The sequence below is a fragment of the Mustelus asterias genome, chromosome 3 (genome assembly GCF_964213995.1).
Source record: "Mustelus asterias chromosome 3, sMusAst1.hap1.1, whole genome shotgun sequence".
In the NCBI taxonomy this organism is placed as follows: Eukaryota; Metazoa; Chordata; class Chondrichthyes; order Carcharhiniformes; family Triakidae; genus Mustelus; species Mustelus asterias.
Window position 1 is genome coordinate 104,293,707 of NC_135803.1, and position 20,192 is coordinate 104,313,898.

Genomic DNA, 20,192 nt, shown 5'->3' on the forward strand with positions numbered 1-20,192 from the left:
CAAAATGATTTGCAAACCTGAACGTACAACATTTCACAGTTTGAGAGAGATCTTTAATAAGTTAAATCCTTAACACTAAAATGGTCAAGACTTACAACTACGGTGGAAGATCTTTTATAGAGAAGTGACTCATTTGAAGAACTATTGGAAAAGCTGAAGTTAAAATGGAAATTAAAGCAGTTCAGGGCAAAGAAACAGGATTATGAAATAGTTACATCACTTCATCTTTACTAAGAAAGAGAAAGGCGAGTTAAACAAGTCAGACATCTGATTTCCAGGAATAGCAAAAGAGGAACTAAACAGTATGCAAATAATAACTGACCTAAGCATGAATAGAATACTCTTACTATAGGCTGAGAACAATGTGTAACCATTCATCTTAAAGGAGTCCGCAGTAGTAAACAGAGAACTTTAACTGGCACGTTGTGTGAATTCTTTGCTGTTGCCAAGAATTGATGATCAGCATTATAATGCTAGGGATGCCATACTTAAAGACGGCAGGTTTATCAATTCTATTAAATCTGCTGGGACACATTTTCAGAGATGTCACTGGTAAATATCTGGAATACCTGTTGACCTGCACGGATTGAGGAAGGAGAGAGAGTGTTATTCCGTGCACGAGAAATTCAATATTTATACATTTGATGAGGGTTGAACAGCAAGCTCACAGCTCTAACAAAGGGTCATCCAGACTCCAAATGTTGGCTCTATTCGCTCTCCACAGATGCTGAGACTTGCTGAGCTTTTCCAGCATTTTCGGTTTTCGTTTCAGATTCCAGCATCCGCACTATGTTGCCTTTCAATTCACAAAATGATGCTCTGTGCAGCTGGGAAAGGTTTTAGCCTGTTGTCCATATTAAGTATCAAACTCCTACCTGAACCTGGTGGGATTCAATAACTGATTGGTGGGCAGGAGTTGGAGCTCGGGAAACAGACGACCCCCACCAGGCACACAAGGAAAAAGTCCCAGCCTCCAAGCAAGGTGATGGGATACTGGGGGAGGGTATCCAGTACTGATCACTGAAGGGAAAATATGGGTGATTGGCTTCTTGGAACGTAAAGAGCCAGCAGTTTCCTCCTCTAGTGCAATCTTGCCTGTTGGTTGCAATTTTGCCTGAAGCGGTGCCCATTTTGCTGATGTCAACTTGCACTCAGTTATCCTCCAACCTCATCAGACAATGCCCATAAACTTAAAATGAACATATATCAGCAACACTCGTTGGGGCACAAGGAAACATCAAACCCACAGCAGCATATTTCTATGACACTTAAAATTACACTTTCAGCTCATTGTTTAAGAATCTGCATTTGGAGGAGGTCTTCAATTTTTAATGTGATTTATGCACACAATGAAACTGCCTTCAAATGAGCAGAAAACATAGAGCTGGTCTCTCTGAGGATAAAGGTTTTAAAAAGACTTAATTAGTGTTCGAACACCAGTAAAAATGACCATTTCCTGCTACATCTGAAAATCTGGTCACAATGTCGAGACACACTGGGCTCCACAAGAGCAAGTGGAGCATGCTCGGATTTGAGTCTCGAAGCATGGCCTGTCTTGTGAGCAATGATTCAGACTTGACGGAGAAATGTAACTTACAACACCCAAAACTGGTTGTGCGTGATTACGGATTTGTTTGGGCACCAATGATGATAAAAGAAAAAAAGAATGTACTCCCATTCATTTTGCACTTTCCACAACTTCAGGACATTTCAATGCATTTTACAGCCAATGAAGTGCTTTAAGTGTATTCACCCTTATAGTGTAAGAAACAAAATAGCCGATTTGTGTACAGCAAGGTTCCTCAAAAAGGCAATCTAATAAAGACCATATAATCTAAGTAGGTAAAACAGGGCTTCAGTTTAAAATCTCATCTGAATGATGGCACTTTCAACAAAACAGCACTGAAGTGTCAGCCATGGACTATGTTCCAAAGTCTTTGGGGTGGGGCCCCAGGAAATCTCAGGCCTTGTAAGGCCATCTACAAAAAAACCATCTACAAGATGCACTACAGCAACTCACCAAGGCTCCATAGACAGCACCGTCTGAACCCACAACCGCTACCATTTGGAAGGACAAGAGCAGCAGATACCTGGGAACACCACAATCTGGGGGTTCCCCTCTAAGTCACTCACCACCCCGACTTGGAAATAATTTGCCTTTCCTTCATTGTTGCTGGCTCAACTCCTGGAAATCCCTCCCTAACAGCACTGTTAGTGTACCTATATCTCAGGGACATTTTTAAAAATTCATTTATGAGATGTAGGCGTCGCTGGCTAGGCCAGCATTTATTTCCCATTCTTAGTTGTCCTCGGAAAGGTGGTGGTGAGCTGACTTCTTGAACCGCTGCAGTCCATGTGGTGTAGATAGACTAAGAGTGCTGCGAGGGAGGGAATTCCAGGATTTTGACCCAGTTACAGTGAAAGAATGGCGACTTATTTCCAAGTTAGGGTGGAGTGTGATTTGGAGGAGAATCTCCAGGTGGTGGTATTCCCATGTATCCACTGTTCTTGTCCTTCTAGATGGTAGTGGTCGTGGATTTGGAAGTTCCTGCAATGCATCTTGTAGATGGTAAACACGGCTGCCATTGTTCACTGGTGGTGGATGGATTGAATGCTTGTGGAAGGGGTAACAATCAAGCGGGCTGCTTTGTCCTGGATAATGTCAAGCTTATTGAGTGTTGTTGGGACAGCATTCATCCTGGCAAGTGGAGAGTATTCCATTACACTCCTGACTTGTGCCTTGTAGGTGGTTACAGCCTTTCTGGGAGTCAGAAGGTGAGTTACTCACCACAGGATTCCTGGCCTCTTAACTGCTCTGGTAGCCACAGTATTTATATGGCTTGTCCAGTTCAGTTTCTGGACAATGGCAACCCCCAGGACTTAGATAGTGGGGTATTCAATGATGGTAATGACACTGAATGTCAAGGGGCGATGGTTAGATCCTCTCTTGGTGGAAATGGTCATTGCCTGGCACTTGTGCAGCACGAATGTTACTTGCCACTTGTCAGCCCATGCCTGGATATTGTCCAGGTCTTGCTGCATTTGAACATGCACTGCTTGAATTTCTGAGGAGTCATGAATAGTGCTGAACATTGTGCAGTCATCTGCAAACTCATCTCCACTTCTGACCTTATGTGGAAGGAAGGCCATTGTTGAAGCAACTGAAGATGGTTGGGCCTCGGACACTCCCCTGAGAAACCCCTGCAGTGATGCCCTGGAGATAATACGATTGAACCTCCAACCACCACAGCCATCTTGCAGCAGTTCAAGGAAGCAGCTCACTATTACCTACTCAAGGGCGTGGGAATGGACAATAACCTTCCCATATCCTATAAATGAATTTTTAAAAACTGAACAGAAAACAGTAACAGAGTGAATAGCATCAGCCATGAATGTCATCCAATGATTTTAGTGGAAACCATTTCATTGAGCATGAGAATCAATTCGTAAAGTGGAGATCCAAAACCTCTCTTACCAACGACTGTCCTTGGGCTGTGCTCATTTTGCCTATGAATATTTACAAACACTTATAATTCTCTCATTCTGAAGGATTATTTTTCTTCCAGGCTTAGATGCCACACACCAAGGTCAGATATAATTAATGGTAAAACATGTAGAGAGATAAACTATAGCCTCAATTATACTTTTAATATCCGTGTCGTGAAAAATGCATTTGCAGACAAGTGTCGCATCTGGACTATTTCAGCAGTCAATGCATGCGCAAAGCACGCCAGCTTCAAGGTTATTTTTTTTGAGTTATTAAGTGGCAATAAGATCAGGATAAGGAAAGGATTCAGCTCTTTTCCTTGCATTACAGCCTAAAGCAGGAACAAAATGTAGTTAGTAAGAAATTAAACCAACCTCGAAGCTTCTTTTGCCAGTTCATTTCATTGAAGAGGTCCTCTGAGCTGAGGAAGAAATCATTGATCTTGCTGCCTTGCTCGTCCCGCTCAGTGGTATAGTAGACGCGCAATTTAGACTCCTTGGTGAGGAACTCGCAGATATTTGGAACAGGGAAAACTATCTGTTCCATTGTGCGGTCCTGCCTCACAATCTGCAGAAAATAGGGATTGAATTCAAATGTGATATTAATATCAGAATTTTAACTTTACCTTTGCGACTATTAGCGAGACAAATTTACATCATTAGTTACTCAGTATACATCATACAGACTATATAATACGAAAGGCCTTTTGGGCAGCAGACCCTTCCTGTCTGTACATGTTACTTCCTGTAACACTTTTCCACTCAACATTTTAACATAAAAATTGTTTGTAAACACTTACAATGGCAAAGAAAAAACGTAACTATTTCACCATCACGATTTGTTGATGAACACAATCAAATCACCTCAAATACTTTTTGAAAACTTTTCCATTTCTTTTCGCAGAAACTAATTTTTTGATGAGCAAGGTAGTAAATAATTCTTCTGAAAGAAAGTACATTAGCATCATTATATTTTCCCAATTAATTGTCTTTTAAATCTTCTAAGATCTTTCCTGACAGCCTGTTTCAAAGCTGTGGGTTTTGTCTGGATAGTTTCACTTCGGATTGTTCTAATATATCTTGAAGGGATAGCAGCATGCCGTCATTGGAGGAAAACGGGTCATCTGGTCTAGTCACAGTTTCACTTTAGCCTGTGAGCAGAACAGAGCTCTGTTGTTGATGATCTTCAAGCTCTCTATTCATGTATATGTTCACGTGTCCAAATAAAAGGAACCCACAATGTGTTTACACAATCCCTTGAGAGCGATTGGTGTTCTTTCAAAAATCTGACACAGACTAGATGGAGAGGTCTTTCAAATGAGCCTATGCTTTCTGAGCATGTGTGTCATTAGGATCTGTAAGGCAGAAGGGTGCACCTCAGGGATGGGAAGGTTGTCTTATGAGGAAAGGATGGACAGGTTAGGCTTGTATCCACTGCAGTTTAGAAGAATAAGCAGCAACTTGATTGAAACCTTTAGAATCCTGAGGAGTCTTGATGGGATTCATGTAGAGAGGATGAAAATCTAGAACTAGGGGATCACTGTTTAAAAGTAAGGGATTGCTCATTTAAGACAGAGATGAGGAGAACTTGTTTTTCTCTCAAGAGAGTCATGAGTCTTTGTAACTCCCATCTTCAAAAGGCTCGAGGGGCCGAGTGGCTAACTCCTGCTCCTAAATCTGTGATGTGAAGCGAACATGATTGTAGTTTCTTTGTTAACAATTGCTTTTTGAGAAGTGGCAAGGGCATCGAATATACTCTTTGGTGGAGGAACTTCAACGTTCACCACCAAGAGTAGCTCAATTCTACCACTACTGGCCTGGCTAATGGCTGAGGTCATATCTACCAGATTGGATTTGCATTAGGTGGTGAGAATGAAGACTGGGGGAAAACCTCCTTAACTCATCCTCACTGATTACCTGTCATGGATGTATCCATCCATTAAAATTTGGTAGGCGTGTCAGCCGCATAGTCCTTGTGGAGACCAAGTCCCATCTTTACACTGAGGTCATCCTGCACTGTTGTATGGTACTAGCACTGTACTAAATGGGATACATCAAGAGCAGATCTAGAAACTCTTAAGTGGGCACCCATGAGGCACCGCTGTCCATCAGTAAAAGCAGAACTGTATTCCATCACACTCTGTAACCCCAATTCCAAGCATATCCCTCATTATACCAAGCCAGGGTACTAACCTGGCTTAATAAGGAGTGTAAATGAGCATGCCATGAGCAACATCAGCATATCGAAAAATGAGATGTCAAACTGGTGAAGCTACAACTCAAGACCAAGTGTGTGTGAAACAGCATTCCAAAGACAGCACTAAGCAAAAGCACCAGATCAAGTCAGTGCACCACAGTTCTAACACATTCAGTTATAAATGGCAGTGCAAATAATGGGAGGAAGAGGTAGCTCCTTGAACATCCCCATCCTCAATGACAATGGAGCCCAGCACTTGAATAGAAGAGTCAAGTGTTTGCTGCCATCTTCAGCTAGAAGTCCCGAATAGATAATTCTTCAAAGCCTCCTCCTAAAGCCCCAGCATCAGAGATGTCAATCTTCAGCCAATTTGATTCACTCCAAGTGGCAAAGCAAAATTGTACTGGACACAGCACAGCTTAGCTGCCCCAACTGTGGAATGGAAGAGCTGTACACTGTGCACAAAGCTGTTCCAGCACATCTGGTATCCAGCCGGCAGTGTGGAGGACTGGTGCTTCAGCACTCAGATTCTCCTGCTGATCTATGTCCACCCTCTCACTAAAATCAGCTGGACAAAGTAGGTTGCACATGTCTATTGTCATCTTTAGTCAGGTGGTGTGTTTGCTTGGGATTAGCTTCCTGATATTAATCCAGTCCTTCATGTGCTGTCAAGCAATTCAATTGGGTTTCAGTCTCAAGCCTGGGTAGGTTTTGGCCAGGATTTAAATGGAATTGCACGATTACAAAAAAAATCTTGGAAGTTGTCATTTCATAGTGGAAGCATCAGATGTGCCACATTCAAGAACGAGGTGGTGGGGGTGGGGTGGAAGAAATCACTTCTGATGGTGCTCACATAATCAGATGGCCACCCAAAGAACAAGGATTTATTCAACCACTAAATATTTTAATTAGTGCTATGTGTGCATTTGAATTTGTCACTAGAGGCACAAGTCCCTTCTTGTGCATCCTGACCCGGAGAGTAGTTTCCAACAAATGATCAGATGACAGTGACAATCCTCTTGTAGCTTTTGTACGGATTGATATCAACCACAGCGACTTGCTGCAACTAATAAGTTCACCCAGCAGCGGCTCACATTAACATGGACACATTTTTGACAACACAAAACTTCTTCCAAAACTGGAGGATCACATTTACGGAGAAGTTTCGGCAGAGCTATTACATTTTATACAGATCCCAGAGCTATTGCATGAAGTTGGAAGGTACACTGAAGCCGAATTCGTTCAGCCTACTATGGACTGAAAGAAACTGAAATGCAAGAAATCTGGACAGATTCCATTTATATGAACCACACGGGAAGTTAAGCCTGGAAATCCAATACACTAACATTTCAGTTACCCCACCAGAACTGTCAGCGTTAACGGAGGAACACCATTTAGCCATTGCTCATCTACTAGCCAGCTGCAATTTTCCGCTTCAGAAGGAGAGTAGTTGGAATGATGTCTGTGCTATGCCTCCCTTCCAAACTTCCAGGCAGAGAACAGCGTCATTCCTGCCTATTCTTCTTAGAGTTAAAACAGGCCTCAAGGAACCTCGTGTTGACTCTCTGATCAAGAACAAACAATGACCATTTTGGTGCATTGTCATTTTCTATTGAAAAAATTAAAACTACGAGTTTCATTAATTTGGACCAGTGATTGAACCAATCACCTCATGCAATGTGAACATGGTATTCATCAGGTTTTTAAAACAAAGAAGGTTCCTCTGTATTTGTGCTGTGCCACTTAATCATCCTTGGCCTCTCATTTGGCATTTATTTGCCAACTTAATCAACTATTTCCACTGCATGCTTTTGGAAACAGCACCAGTAGAAACTAAAAATTACTACAAGACTTGAGACACTTTGTGTCATTTTGGTCGATTTCCCAAGATAACAAGCCCTGTTTCTCCGGAATTCTGTGCGCCAAATAGGAAAGCTTGTCTGATTAGCTCTTTGTTTTGCTTCCCAGACCTTCTTCAAACCTTCTGTTGGCATGCTTTCTAATTAATCTCATACGTCAGTGCATTCCTCTGCATCAATCAAGGTTGTAAGTAAGGGCTTTCCAAGATTCCGGTATCCATTTGTTTTTAATGTCTCATTTTTACTGACCTCAATCTGAGCCGTGTGTTTAGCATAATACTCCAAGGCTTCGTCTCCTTCACCCATCTGACTGCCAGGTTTCAGCATTTGTTGCAGTTCTTTGTTATGGCGTGCCAACTGCAAGAATAAGGAAGGTTATGAGTGTCAGGGTCAAAACTGCCTCATTCTTACTTGGTTCAAATTCAAAAGCAACCTAAAATGTCTCATTTTATAACTGACACACTTCAGGCATTCCTTCACATCAACTGAAACCAAGATGCGCTCTTCGTTGCTTCCAACTGGCAGGTGGCACTAGAAAACTTTATTCCTTCTTTCTCATCCTCAAAAATGGTGGGACACTACACCCACTGATACAATTGTGACTACATTGATCAGGCACATGCACTGAGTCGCCAAGACTCAGCTATTGCTGGACCCATTAGAAGTACATCTGGGCTAATGGGAAATAAACAGCAATGGGGCCTTTGGGGAAAGTGTTTTGCTGAATTGACGCAAGTAAGCTTATCTAATCAACAAATAACTTTCTTATCTTACACTTGAAGGTTCTTGGTCGTTCACTTCCTGTTACATCCAGCCCTGAATGGTGGTGGACAATTAAACAGCTAACTGGAGGAGTCTCTGAGTATCCCCATCCTCAACAATGGAGGAGCCCAACAGCTCAGTACAAAAAACAAGACTGAAGCACCTGCTACCATTTTCAGCCAGAAGTGTTGACTAACATTTTCACCACACAAGTACTAGGCAATGACCAACTCCAACTGCAAAGAATCTAACCATCTCTCTTTGACATTCAATGGCATTACCATCACTGGATCCCCCACTATTATCATCCTGGGGGCTATCATTAACCAGAAGCTCAGCAAGTCAAACAAATATTGTGGCTATGTGAGCTGGTCAGAGGCTGGGAATTCTGCAGCGAGTAACTCACCTCCTGACTCCCTAAAATTTTTCCACCAGCGACAAACTTCAAAATTCCCTTATCCCAGGGCAGCACAGTGGCAGAATGGTTAGCACTGCTGCCTCACAGCGCCAGGGACCCAGGTTCAATTCTGGCCTCAGGTGACACTGTGGAGTTTGCACATTCTCCCCGTGTCTGCGTGGGTTTCCTCTGGGTGCTCCGGTTTCCTCCCGCAGTCCAAAGATGTGCTGGTTAGGTTGATTGGCTGTGCAAAATTGACCCTTAGTGTCAGGGGGATTAGCAGGTTAGATACGTGGGGTTATGGGATAGGGTTTAGGTGGGACTGTTGGCGGTGCAGGCTCGATGGGCCAAACGGCTTCTTTCTGCACTGTAGAGATACTACTATACTATTACTACTACCCAGCCCAGAGCGGTTTTCAGATTGCCCCCAGACAGCCAACACATAGGCTCACCACAGTAACTTCAAAATCGTGTTCTTTCAGATTCCATTGTTCTCAGACCTCTTTGAAACTCAAATCCTTCCAAATATGAAATCTTTCACGTTTCTATTTTGTCTCTGCTTTTGGGTCAATAAAATGTAATGTCTCCTCCTCTGTTTACCCATGGAACTCACGTAAGATACGTGCACGCTCACGCCATTCATTTTCTACCAAGCTGCCCTTGATACTGAAAGCAGGCCTTTCCTCCCATTTAGCTTATTTTACTAGAGGAACAACAATTCTCCTTTGCTACCAGGAATGGAAGCTACACTTCCCCAGGATGGAATTCGGTGGGGTTTCTGATCCCATTGCGAACCAGTGACCTGTGTTGGAAGATGGACGTTTAAGCAGCGAATCAGGGAGGATTGGGTTCCATTATGAAGCCTTCTCCCTCCCCCACAGTGAAAGAGCCGGTGTGGAGGTTGGCGGGGGAGGGGGGGGGGGGGGGAGAGAAGAGCTGTTTGGCAAGCTAAGGAACTGCCGTTGGCATGGGAGATGATGGACAGGCATAAGCCTGGCTGCCATCAATGTACATGTGGAAGTTCGTCCCATATCTGAAGTAGCTTGCAGGTGAGGAACAGAAATAGGCCAAAGATGGTCACAAAGAATACTCTGTATGCAACAAGATTGTGAAGACCTTTGTAGATAAGTATTTGTTATACAACATTGTCGGGGGATAGAAACCTAGGGCATAGCCGAGAATGCATGTTTATTTTAAAAGTACTGCTAAAAATCCAACATGTAAACAACATTGACTGAAAATATTTCATCAGTAGACAATGAATTAAAAATACGAGGAGGAGCACGGACATTTTTTTTAATTGAAACAATATGTTGCATAATAGAATTCATCTTGTGAATGTTCCTCATAATGAAGGGGAAATATTGTTGGGCAAAATGAGCTAAATTGGAAGAAAGGCCTCTTTCAGTATGATGATCAGTTGGCTAGAAACTGAATGTCATTCCTGCCATCCCAGGCACAAACACATCTTTGTCACACTATCCTTGGCCAAACCCACACTTGATGTCAGTATTTACCTGGTGTGCGAGTATGTAAATGTTGTGGCCGACATTCCTGGGTGATGCAGCATGGTCTTCGCCATCCTCTGTTTCCTCAAACTCCACCTCTCCCTGGAGGTAGGCCTTCTTTATCACTTCAACCTGGAAAAAAAATCATTAGCTTCATCAACAAAAATATAATCCCTCTCGGAGAGAAAAATACTTCAGCTTTGTACATCAAAGGCTCCTTACCAGTTCCTTGGGCCTCATGTTATAAAGAATCCTCTCCGCATTTTCACTGTCATGTCTGCTTTCCATTATTGCCAGCAGCAGTTTGGAGGCATTATTCTGTTGAAAGCACACATCATCATGTCAGTATATGGAAGACTGCCATTTCTAAACACAACTTTGAAAAGTATGATGAAATCTTAAGAGCAGGTAGTGATACCAAGTTATTAACAGATTCTACAAAGTACTAAGTCACTGATTGTGCTTATCATGGCATTATCTGACCGTGATCATTTAGAAATCAATGGGGCGGCACGGTAGCACAGTGGTTAGCACTGCTGCTTCACAGCTCCAGGGTCCCGGGTTCGATTCCTGGCTCGGGTCACTGTCTGTGTGGAGTTTGCACATTCTCCTCGTGTCTGCGTGGGTTTCCTCCGGGTGCTCCGGTTTCCTCCCACAGTCCAAAGATGTGCGGGTTAGGTTGATTGGCCAGGTTAAAGATTGCCCCTTGGAGTCCTGAGATGCGTAGGTTAGAGGGATTAGTGGGTAAATATGTGGGGGTAGGGCCTGGGTGGGATTGTGGTTGGTGCAGACTCGATGGGCCGAATGGCCTCCCTCTGCACTGTAGGGTTTCTATGATTCTAAATCCAATTCAAATCAAGAGACTAAATGAATGGGTGACAAAGGTGCCATTAATACTCAAAGAAAAATAGCTTCCATTCAATTCAAATAAAGCACTTTATTTCCCATACAAGTAATGGATATAAAAACTGAAAATGCTTGAAGAACTCAGTAGGTCCTGCAGCTTCCGTGGAGGGGGAAACACAGTTAAAGTCTCAAGTCTGCAGGGCTTCTCTCCAAAGCTGGAAGGTTGAACAGGTTAAGCCGATACCCACTGGAGTTTAGAAGAATGAAAGGTGATCTTATTGAAACATAACAGAACTCAAAGGGACAGGATGCCCGGGTGGGGTGTGGAAGATACAGAGGCAGGGCAAGACAGAGGGAGGGAGGCAGGGGCAGGGCGAGACAGAGGGAGGGAGGCAGGGGCAGGGCGAGACAGAGGGAGGGAGGCAGGGGCAGGGCGAGACAGAGGGAGGGAGGCAGGGGCAGGGCGAGACAGAGGGAGGGAGGCAGGGGCAGGGCGAGACAGAGGGAGGGAGGCAGGGGCAGGGCGAGACAGAGGGAGGGAGGCAGGGGCAGGGCGAGACAGAGGGAGGGAGGCAGGGGCAGGGCGAGACAGAGGGAGGGAGGCAGGGGCAGGGAGGCCGGGCGAGACAGAGGGAGGGAGGCCGGGCGAGACAGAGGGAGGGAGGCCGGGCGAGACAGAGGGAGGGAGGCCGGGCGAGACAGAGGGAGGGAGGCCGGGCGAGACAGAGGGAGGGAGGCCGGGCGAGACAGAGGGAGGGAGGCCGGGCGAGACAGAGGGAGGGAGGCCGGGCGAGACAGAGGGAGGGAGGCCGGGCGAGACAGAGGGAGGGAGGCCGGGCGAGACAGAGGGAGGGAGGCCGGGCGAGACAGAGGGAGGGAGGCCGAGCGAGACAGAGGGAGGGAGGCCGAGCGAGACAGAGGGAGGGAGGCCGAGCGAGACAGAGGGAGGGAGGCCGAGCGAGACAGAGGGAGGGAGGCCGAGCGAGACAGAGGGAGGGAGGCCGAGCGAGACAGAGGGAGGGAGGCCGAGCGAGACAGAGGGAGGGAGGCCGAGCGAGACAGAGGGAGGGAGGCCGAGCGAGACAGAGGGAGGGAGGCCGAGCGAGACAGAGGGAGGGAGGCCGAGCGAGACAGAGGGAGGGAGGCCGAGCGAGACAGAGGGAGGGAGGCCGAGCGAGACAGAGGGAGGGAGGCCGAGCGAGACAGAGGGAGGGAGGCCGAGCGAGACAGAGGGAGGGAGGCCGAGCGAGACAGAGGGAGGGAGGCCGAGCGAGACAGAGGGAGGGAGGCCGAGCGAGACAGAGGGAGGGAGGCCGAGCGAGACAGAGGGAGGGAGGCCGAGCGAGACAGAGGGAGGGAGGCCGAGCGAGACAGAGGGAGGGAGGCCGAGCGAGAAAGAGGGAGGGAGGCCGAGCGAGAAAGAGGGAGGGAGGCCGAGCGAGACAGAGTATATATAATATATATATATAGTGTATATATGTCTATATATGAATGAGAGAGAGAGAGAGAGATATAGAAAGAGAGATATACATATATTTAATATATGAGAGAGAGAGAGACTTAAACTGGGCGGGAGGAGGGGGGGGGGGATGGTGGAAGAGAGAGAGACTAAAACTAGAGGACATGATTTAAAAATAAGAGGGCTCCCTCTTACGACAATGAGGAGGAGAAATCTTTTCACCCAAAGGGTCATTCTCTTCCTCAGAAAGCAATGGAAGCTGGCTCTTTGAATTTATTCCAGGCAGAGTTAGACAGATTGCTGTCAGGCAGTGAGCCAAGGGTTATGGAAGCAGACAGGAAAGTGGAGCCAAGACCAGAACCAGATCAGGGATGATCTTACTGAATGGTGGAGCAGGCTCAAAGGGCCAATTGGCCTACTCCTGCTTCAATGTTGCTTGAACTGTGATTCCATGGACCCATGTTTGTCAGGACATGAAAGGTATTCAAGTTCTTTCCTTTTTAAAATATGTGCAAACCATCACAAGCTCTGCCTGGGATCTTCTATTGTTACAAGGATAAGTCATGCTCTTCTAATATCATTCCTGATTCCTTGCACCTTAGATATTCCTAATATTCCTCTCAACCAATTGATCTGTGTGTTGGTATCTTTTGCTCTTCAGCTCATTCTGCATTCCAATGTGCAGATTGCTATAACATGGGGACAACCATGTTAAACATCTATCTTCATTTTTACCAAAGTATCATACACATTTCCTACTCATGACAACAATGTGTTGCCCGATTTAGGGTTTAATGGACTGAATGATGTTGACTGACTTCTCTTATTTGCATTACCTGCAGAGGATATCATTTTCAAGTCACCCACCATTTGTAGAGTGGTTGCTGATCTCAGGGTTGAGATCATTTCACGGCAGCATTGCTGATGAAAGTAAGCTACCAAGCAGCAAGGGAACATTGGAGCAGAAGGATAGAAAACACATGAGTAATGGATATGCTTTTCCAGACTGGGGGAATGTAATCAGCGGTGTCACTCACTTGTTAGGAACTTGCTTTTTTCAAAAGTAAATAAAGAAATGATCGGATCCGGGAGTAGGGGATGTGGTATGAAAACTCTCAGGTATATTGTATATTGCACAGTTGAAACTGTATGGAGAGAAGTGGGAGGAGCTTTGCTTTTTCGGAGGAGCAGCATGGTGGCACAGTGGTTAGCACTGCTGCCTCAGCGCCAGGGACCCGGATTCGATTCCCGGCTTGGGTCACTGTCTGTGTGGAGTTTGCACGTTCTTCCTGTGTCTGTGTGGGTTTCCTCCGGGTACTCCAGTTTCCTCCCACAGTCCAAAAATGTGCGGGTTAGGTTGATTGGCCATGCTAAATTTCCCCTTAGTGTCAGTGGGATTAGCGGGGTAAATAGAGGTTTACAGGGATAGGGTCTGGGTAGGATTGTTATTGGTGCTGGCTCAATGGGCCAAATGGCCTCCTTCTGCACTGTAGAGATTCCATGATTCTATGAAAACATACATTAAATACAAAGTAGAGAAATTAGGGACTCAAAGACAAAACTTGACAAGTGGAAAGAAAAATTGATGAAGCTTTACAAAAGCATACTAATTGGATCCTATGTTTGATACATAGGGATACAAAAGCAATGAAGTACTGTCAACAGTAGACACACCTTTGGCTGGATCAGTTACTCCAGTGTCCCCAGTTTTGGGTGCCCTACTTAAGGAAGGATATCAAGAGTGTGGAAATGGTAAGGAAGGTATTTTTTAACATGATACCAAGAATCAAGCCTTTAGTTGTGAAAAGGGGCAAGAAGAATAGGAGGACATCTTTTCAAAAAGTTGGCTTCCAATAGATGTGTTCAAAACTGAAAGTTTTGATGAAATAAATAAGGGTAAACTATTTTCACTGGTCAGTGAGTCAGTAATTAGAAAACATAAATTCATTACCATCTGGTTTAAATCTTGCAAAGAAATATGAGATGTTCGCATAGAAGAATTGATTTTGAAGAGCGCAGAGGATTGTTATGAGAATAGGTTATTCGAGCAGACCCACCGATGGATGCAGAATCCATAATTGCTTTTCAGAGGGAGGTGAATGAATACTCAACAAAAGAAAAATTTAAAAGATTGAAATGGGAATGACAGAAAAATGGGACTAAACTCTTTCAGAGTGCAAGCATTAGTGCAATGGACCAAATGATCTCCATCTGTGATGTGAAATTCTGATTATTACCATTGTTTGTGTAAATAACCCCAAAATTCTAGGACCCAATGAAATCCAAAATAGAATAATTTATAATTTGACCCGACACCAAACAATTGCACATCTGCTTTCATTTTAAAAAAAATTCATATTCTATAAAAAGCCACAAAGAACTGGCTGATTATGAATATTAATTGTATTGCCGAACAAGAGAGTTTTTTTTTGTCAAGGCTTCTTGTCTTGTACTCATCAGGACATTTCACAAGAATACAAATCCAAGGGAGACGGGAAATTGTATGAGAAGGAAGTGCTAATTGGTTCACAAGTGGACTCTGATTGGTCGAGGCATTGCCATGGTGGTTTCATCAGTTGGTGGTGACTGATAGTTAACTGCCAAGTATTGTTTGAAATTTAAACCAGGCAGCTTGACTGATTGGTCAATTTGGTCAAGACATTGCCCTGAGGAATGGACCAGTAAATGGCTGTCACTTATTTTGTTGAGTTTAAATTGGCGCAATGTGTGTACATGTTCTTCCTGTCCACAAAGAATAGGGCCCTGTGTATTAATATGTATTTTCCAGTACACCCAAATGCTGTGAACCTGACTGATGATATTAAATTGATTGTCAGCATAATTCTTGGCACACTGAAGGCTATTTGTGGTCTCCCTTGGATTTGTAATCTTGCAAAATGCCTTGACGAGGCAAGTGAACAGCTTTGACAAAATGTCTCTTTCTTCAGCAATATTCAACTTTCGTAGTACCAAATGACTAAATATTAAGTATATAAATTAATGTTAAGTATATTCAGGTGAAGAGCATTCATTTGATGACTTCTTGAGCACACAAAGACACTTATTGGCACTAGTGTTGATTGTTGATGCATTCAAAATTTTTCACTTGATGCATGAGTTTAAAACAGAGGAAAGATTCCCTTCTGGTTTCCTCCTTCACTAACTGGTTATCAGGAATTTAACAACAGAGGGATATTAAAACATTTCAAATACTAATGTCTAAAGTATAATCCCCAGCTCTCTCAATCTGCATCCAAAATCTCCAGACTTAGTTCAGTGGATTAGGTACCTACAATGAGGAATATTCACTCCAAACAGGTACCACAATCTGAAGACTCAAGGATGGTCATGGGTTTTTTTTTCATGAATAATGGTCTCTTTCTTTCCCCACGGAAAGAGGCGGGTGGCACAGTGGTTAGCACTGCTGCCTCACAGCGCCAGGGATCTGGGTTTGATTCCCAGCTTGGGTCGCTGTCTGTGTGCAGTTTGCACGTTCTCCCTGTGTCTGCGTGGATTTCCTCCCACACTCTGAAAGATGTGCTGGTTAGGTGCATTGACTCGAAAAGGCGCCGGAGTGTGGCGACTAGGGGAATTTCACAGTAAATTCATTGGTGTTAATGTAAGCCTTACTTGTGATTAATAAATAAACTTTAACAATTTTCTTTCCTTCTCTACTGAAAGCATTTACTTTATTGACTATGGTTCCACTGTGTCCTTCCTCCAATCCAGCAACCACCCCTTATGCAAGAGCCGGGACAGCAAGCATCAGCCAGCTACTCAACCATAGTAATTAGACCCAAGCCTGTTCTTATCTGATGGGCACTGCATGAACTCTCCAGTCATGGCCAACTATTATGTGAGAACCCTGGCTAATTGTTTCCTGTCTCTCGACCAAGGACTTCTCTCTTGGCCAAGAACTTTTGAGGAGCAGAAATTGGTCAAGGATGCTAGCACAAAAAGGGCAATCTTGGCTGCTAGTTAGACTCCCCTGCCCAATATTCAGTTCCACTCTGCAATACCACTCCAGATGAAATTCGACTGGAGGCCAAGGTCCCCTCCCACGTGAAATCAACAAACTCAGCGATGGTGAGGAATCCAACCCAGAGTCTGTTGGTTTTCCTGATGGTAGAAATAATGATGATTGTAGGCCACCAGAAATGTGAATTAGGAATTAACCAATTATTTTGTTTGCCCATACTCAGTACAAGGCCCATCCATGAAAGAACACCAATTCATTCCTACTTGCCTTCAACTCCAGCACGAGGTCCATTCGCTTTTTCCCCAGTGGATTGATATCATTGAGAATGAGCGCAATGATGATGTCAATTCCATTCGATTCATGAGTGGCAATACAGTTCTGTGCAAACAGGTTTTAATAAAAACATGTCATTTGAATCATGTTTCCTCTTCCCATTTAGAATACTTGTCATGAAAATAATAGTTTAAAATTTGTCAAAACATCTACTTAACATGTCTCCCATTCATGGAAACAATATTTATCAAACCCGCACTTGAATACCTGAGGTTAGCTAACGACCTGTGTGTTAAGATGAAACAGGAGTTTTATGCACCTCTAGAGAGGAAAGTGAGACTGGGATAAAAAACATTCCCAGCCAAAACAGTAATACATACAAGCGCCATCAGTGCTACAAACAGCTTGCCCTTTCTAATTAAACGTCAGCCACAGCTCAGTGGCTCTAGCCTTGGAGTAAAACAATTATGAGGTCAGATCCCACTCCTGAGACTGGAGCACAATATCCAACACCTTGAGACGGGAGCACATTCCCAGAGCAGTACTGAGGGAGTGCTACACTGTCATTATAATATAGATTTGATGATCCTATATCTTATATTTGCACTTGCTTCTGCAAACATGCCCATGTGCCTTCTGCCACCAGTTGAATATACTGTAGTCATCTCAGGATTATTTGCGGTGAAAGGTTTGGCTCAATGATGGGCAACCTCGGCTAGTGAGTGGGCTGCATGAGTGGCCTTCCTTCATCTCAGTGCGCCACAAGATTGAAATCAGGCTTATTCACTAACCATGACCCCATGAATAAAATTTAATACACGCCGGATATTTCATAACAAGCTGTAGAAAATGCTTAACCATTCATACATTAATAGAACCGTCCTCAATTTCAAGTGGTGGAAAACAAAATATTTACATTTTGATCAGAGGGAGCGCACGGCTCTCTCAATCAATCTTGTGTGCAATCAGCATGCGCCTCACCTCATCTGCCCTTGTTTTACCCATGTATCACTTCAGTCGTACTGGTAGGAAAATAACTATGCAGATGGAAATCATCAGAATGTGGCAATCGTGTATGTGGGCAATGATGAACAAAATGTCTGGCGGGCCGCATTCAGAACACACATGGGCTGGATGATATTTTTACCATAGGTTACCCACCACTGGCTTAACGGATTTTTAAAAAAAGGTTACACAACAGTAATAAAACCATCTCAGCCAATTCCAGTCAGCAATGCAACAGATACCTGGTTCTCATGGCAAGGTCCTTGACAATATTCAGTTAAGCTCTCCAGCGTCTGATTGATGAGGGACACATTCTTCTCATTGATGTACAGACCCAGAAGGCCCAGCCCACCAGTGGTGCTGCCGCAGATGCAATCCAGGAATTGCAGTGTCTCACAGACCAGGTTATAATTAGTCTTGTTGTTTTGGCATCGCAAAAAGTTCTGAGGTAAAAGCAGAAGGATAATTAATATCCACAAGAATATTTTTGCTTGGCCTCGCGCGTTTTAGCAGGCGATCAGGTTTAGAGGCAGTCCCTCAGTCACAGGCCTCAAAGCAATTTTTGGTGAAAGGGAAATAAATGAAGAAATCAGCAGATTTTAAAAAAAATAGACTTTGGAATAGACTTGCAACCAAGAGATCTCAATATTCTACCAGTGTCTACAGGGGTCAACATTCACCCCTCACCAGCATCGCAAAGAGAGATTATCTGCTCATTTTCTTGCTTTATTATTTCATGGGATGTGAGCATTGCTGAAAAGGCCAGCAATTGTGGCTCATCCCTAAATGCCCTTGAATGGAGAGGGCAGTTAAGAGTCAACCGCTGTGGGCTGTAGTCATGCGTAGGCAATCAGGTGATGAATGAGCAGCGCTCCAAAAGCTCGTGATTCCAAATAAATCTGTTGAACTTTAACCTGGTGTTGTGATACTCCTTGCTGTGCCCACCCCAGTCCAATGCCTGCATCTCCACATCATGGTGTAGGCCAGACCAGGTAGGGATGCCAGGTTTCCTTCCCTAAAGAACATTAGTGAACCAGATGCATCATTTGTGATGATAACTAGCGATAGTTTCATGGTCACCATTACTGGGGCTAGCTTTCAATTCCAAATTTATTAATTGAATTGAAATTCCACCAGTTGTCGCTGTGGGATTTGAACCCATGACGCAGGGCTTTCGCCTCGGCCTCTTACAAGTCCAGTAACATTACCAACACTCCACCATCTCCCCCAATTATCTCAATGTATTTTGGGGACTTGGCTCCACAGCTAATTATGGTACTTTTTGGTATATTTGAAGTTAGAAAATGCAGCATTCAATTTGCACACGGCACTTTGTGATGTCTTTAAGTCGTTAAAGGCACCTGCAGAGCCACAACTCTTGCTTACAGATTAGAAAATGGAGAACATTTAAATTTCACCAAGTCTCTGGTCACATCTTACAGTCGAGAATATTCTGGTCAGCTGCATGATTGAAAGGACCTTGTTTGGACAGCTGCTATTTACAGTTTCAGTAACATTCCACTCTATCTACTGTTAAAAATGCCTAGTCAGAAATGCCTGAAGGATTACAATAGGACAGTGGTTTATTTTTGGGCTGTTAAGTATTTAATGATTCTTCACTTCTTAATTCGTGAGCCCAAATGATTTAATAAGCTGCAATAAATCTCGAGCAGCAACTCATCATATTTATCGGTTAATGTGCTGTTGAAGTATTCCTTCCTGCTTCATGATTTTATAGGCCTGACGTGGCACTACTGGAAGTATTTTACAACAGGGCAGCCCTAGTGACCCTATCGCATACTACAGACTGTCATCCTCTGGCTGCTCAGTCTTCTTCATTACTTGCTTCTCTCTCTCTCGTGTACTCCTTGCATTTTCAACCATTTTTATTTATTAGCTCGACTTTGCTTCCATTCTGCCGGCCCTGCTGGCAGGAAGAATGAAGAGTGATGAGTCAGTTAATGACCATTCATTCAGCTATCCTCAAATCAATACTGCCAAGCACTAAAACTACTGTTGCACTGGTACCATGAATCTATTCACATTTTTGAAACACTCTTGTACTCATGGTGTAAACAAGAGGACGTGTCAGAAGAACTCATGCCTCATGGAAACTAAATAGGACACAAATGCAATATTAACAGTCATGTGTAGCAAGGCCTTTGGCAGCAGGTGGCGATGTTGGAGGAGTGCACCAAACAGGGAGCAGTGTCTTTGACAAGCAGAGGGATGGGATCAGATGCCATGAGGCAAGGGAGAAAGCAACAAGGCCTAATCCAGGGCTTGTGAGCGGCAGGAGCCTACGGCAACTTGAAGCGTTCCCCCCTAACCCCCTTCCCTCCCAGAGGGTGGCTAAGGAGTCAAGAAGGGAAATATGGAAACCTGGTCAGACTGGCTGGCAGCAAGCGAGTCTGAAAAACC

General features: G+C 44.1%; 1 protein-coding gene across 1 annotated transcript in view; it reads right to left on the reverse strand.

Annotated features, from left to right (window-relative positions):
* The window catches only part of itpr1b (inositol 1,4,5-trisphosphate receptor, type 1b), a 521,126-nt gene that overhangs the window by 148,841 nt on the left and 352,093 nt on the right, over positions 1–20,192 (reverse strand). Inside the window, exons 45-50 of the mRNA XM_078209411.1 lie at positions 18,014–18,214; positions 16,761–16,871; positions 10,432–10,527; positions 10,219–10,341; positions 7,792–7,899; positions 3,862–4,054 (exon numbers count right to left, since the gene is read on the reverse strand). Coding sequence (XP_078065537.1) covers positions 3,862–4,054; positions 7,792–7,899; positions 10,219–10,341; positions 10,432–10,527; positions 16,761–16,871; positions 18,014–18,214 — 832 coding nt within the window. The remainder of the gene's footprint in view (positions 1–3,861; positions 4,055–7,791; positions 7,900–10,218; positions 10,342–10,431; positions 10,528–16,760; positions 16,872–18,013; positions 18,215–20,192) is intronic.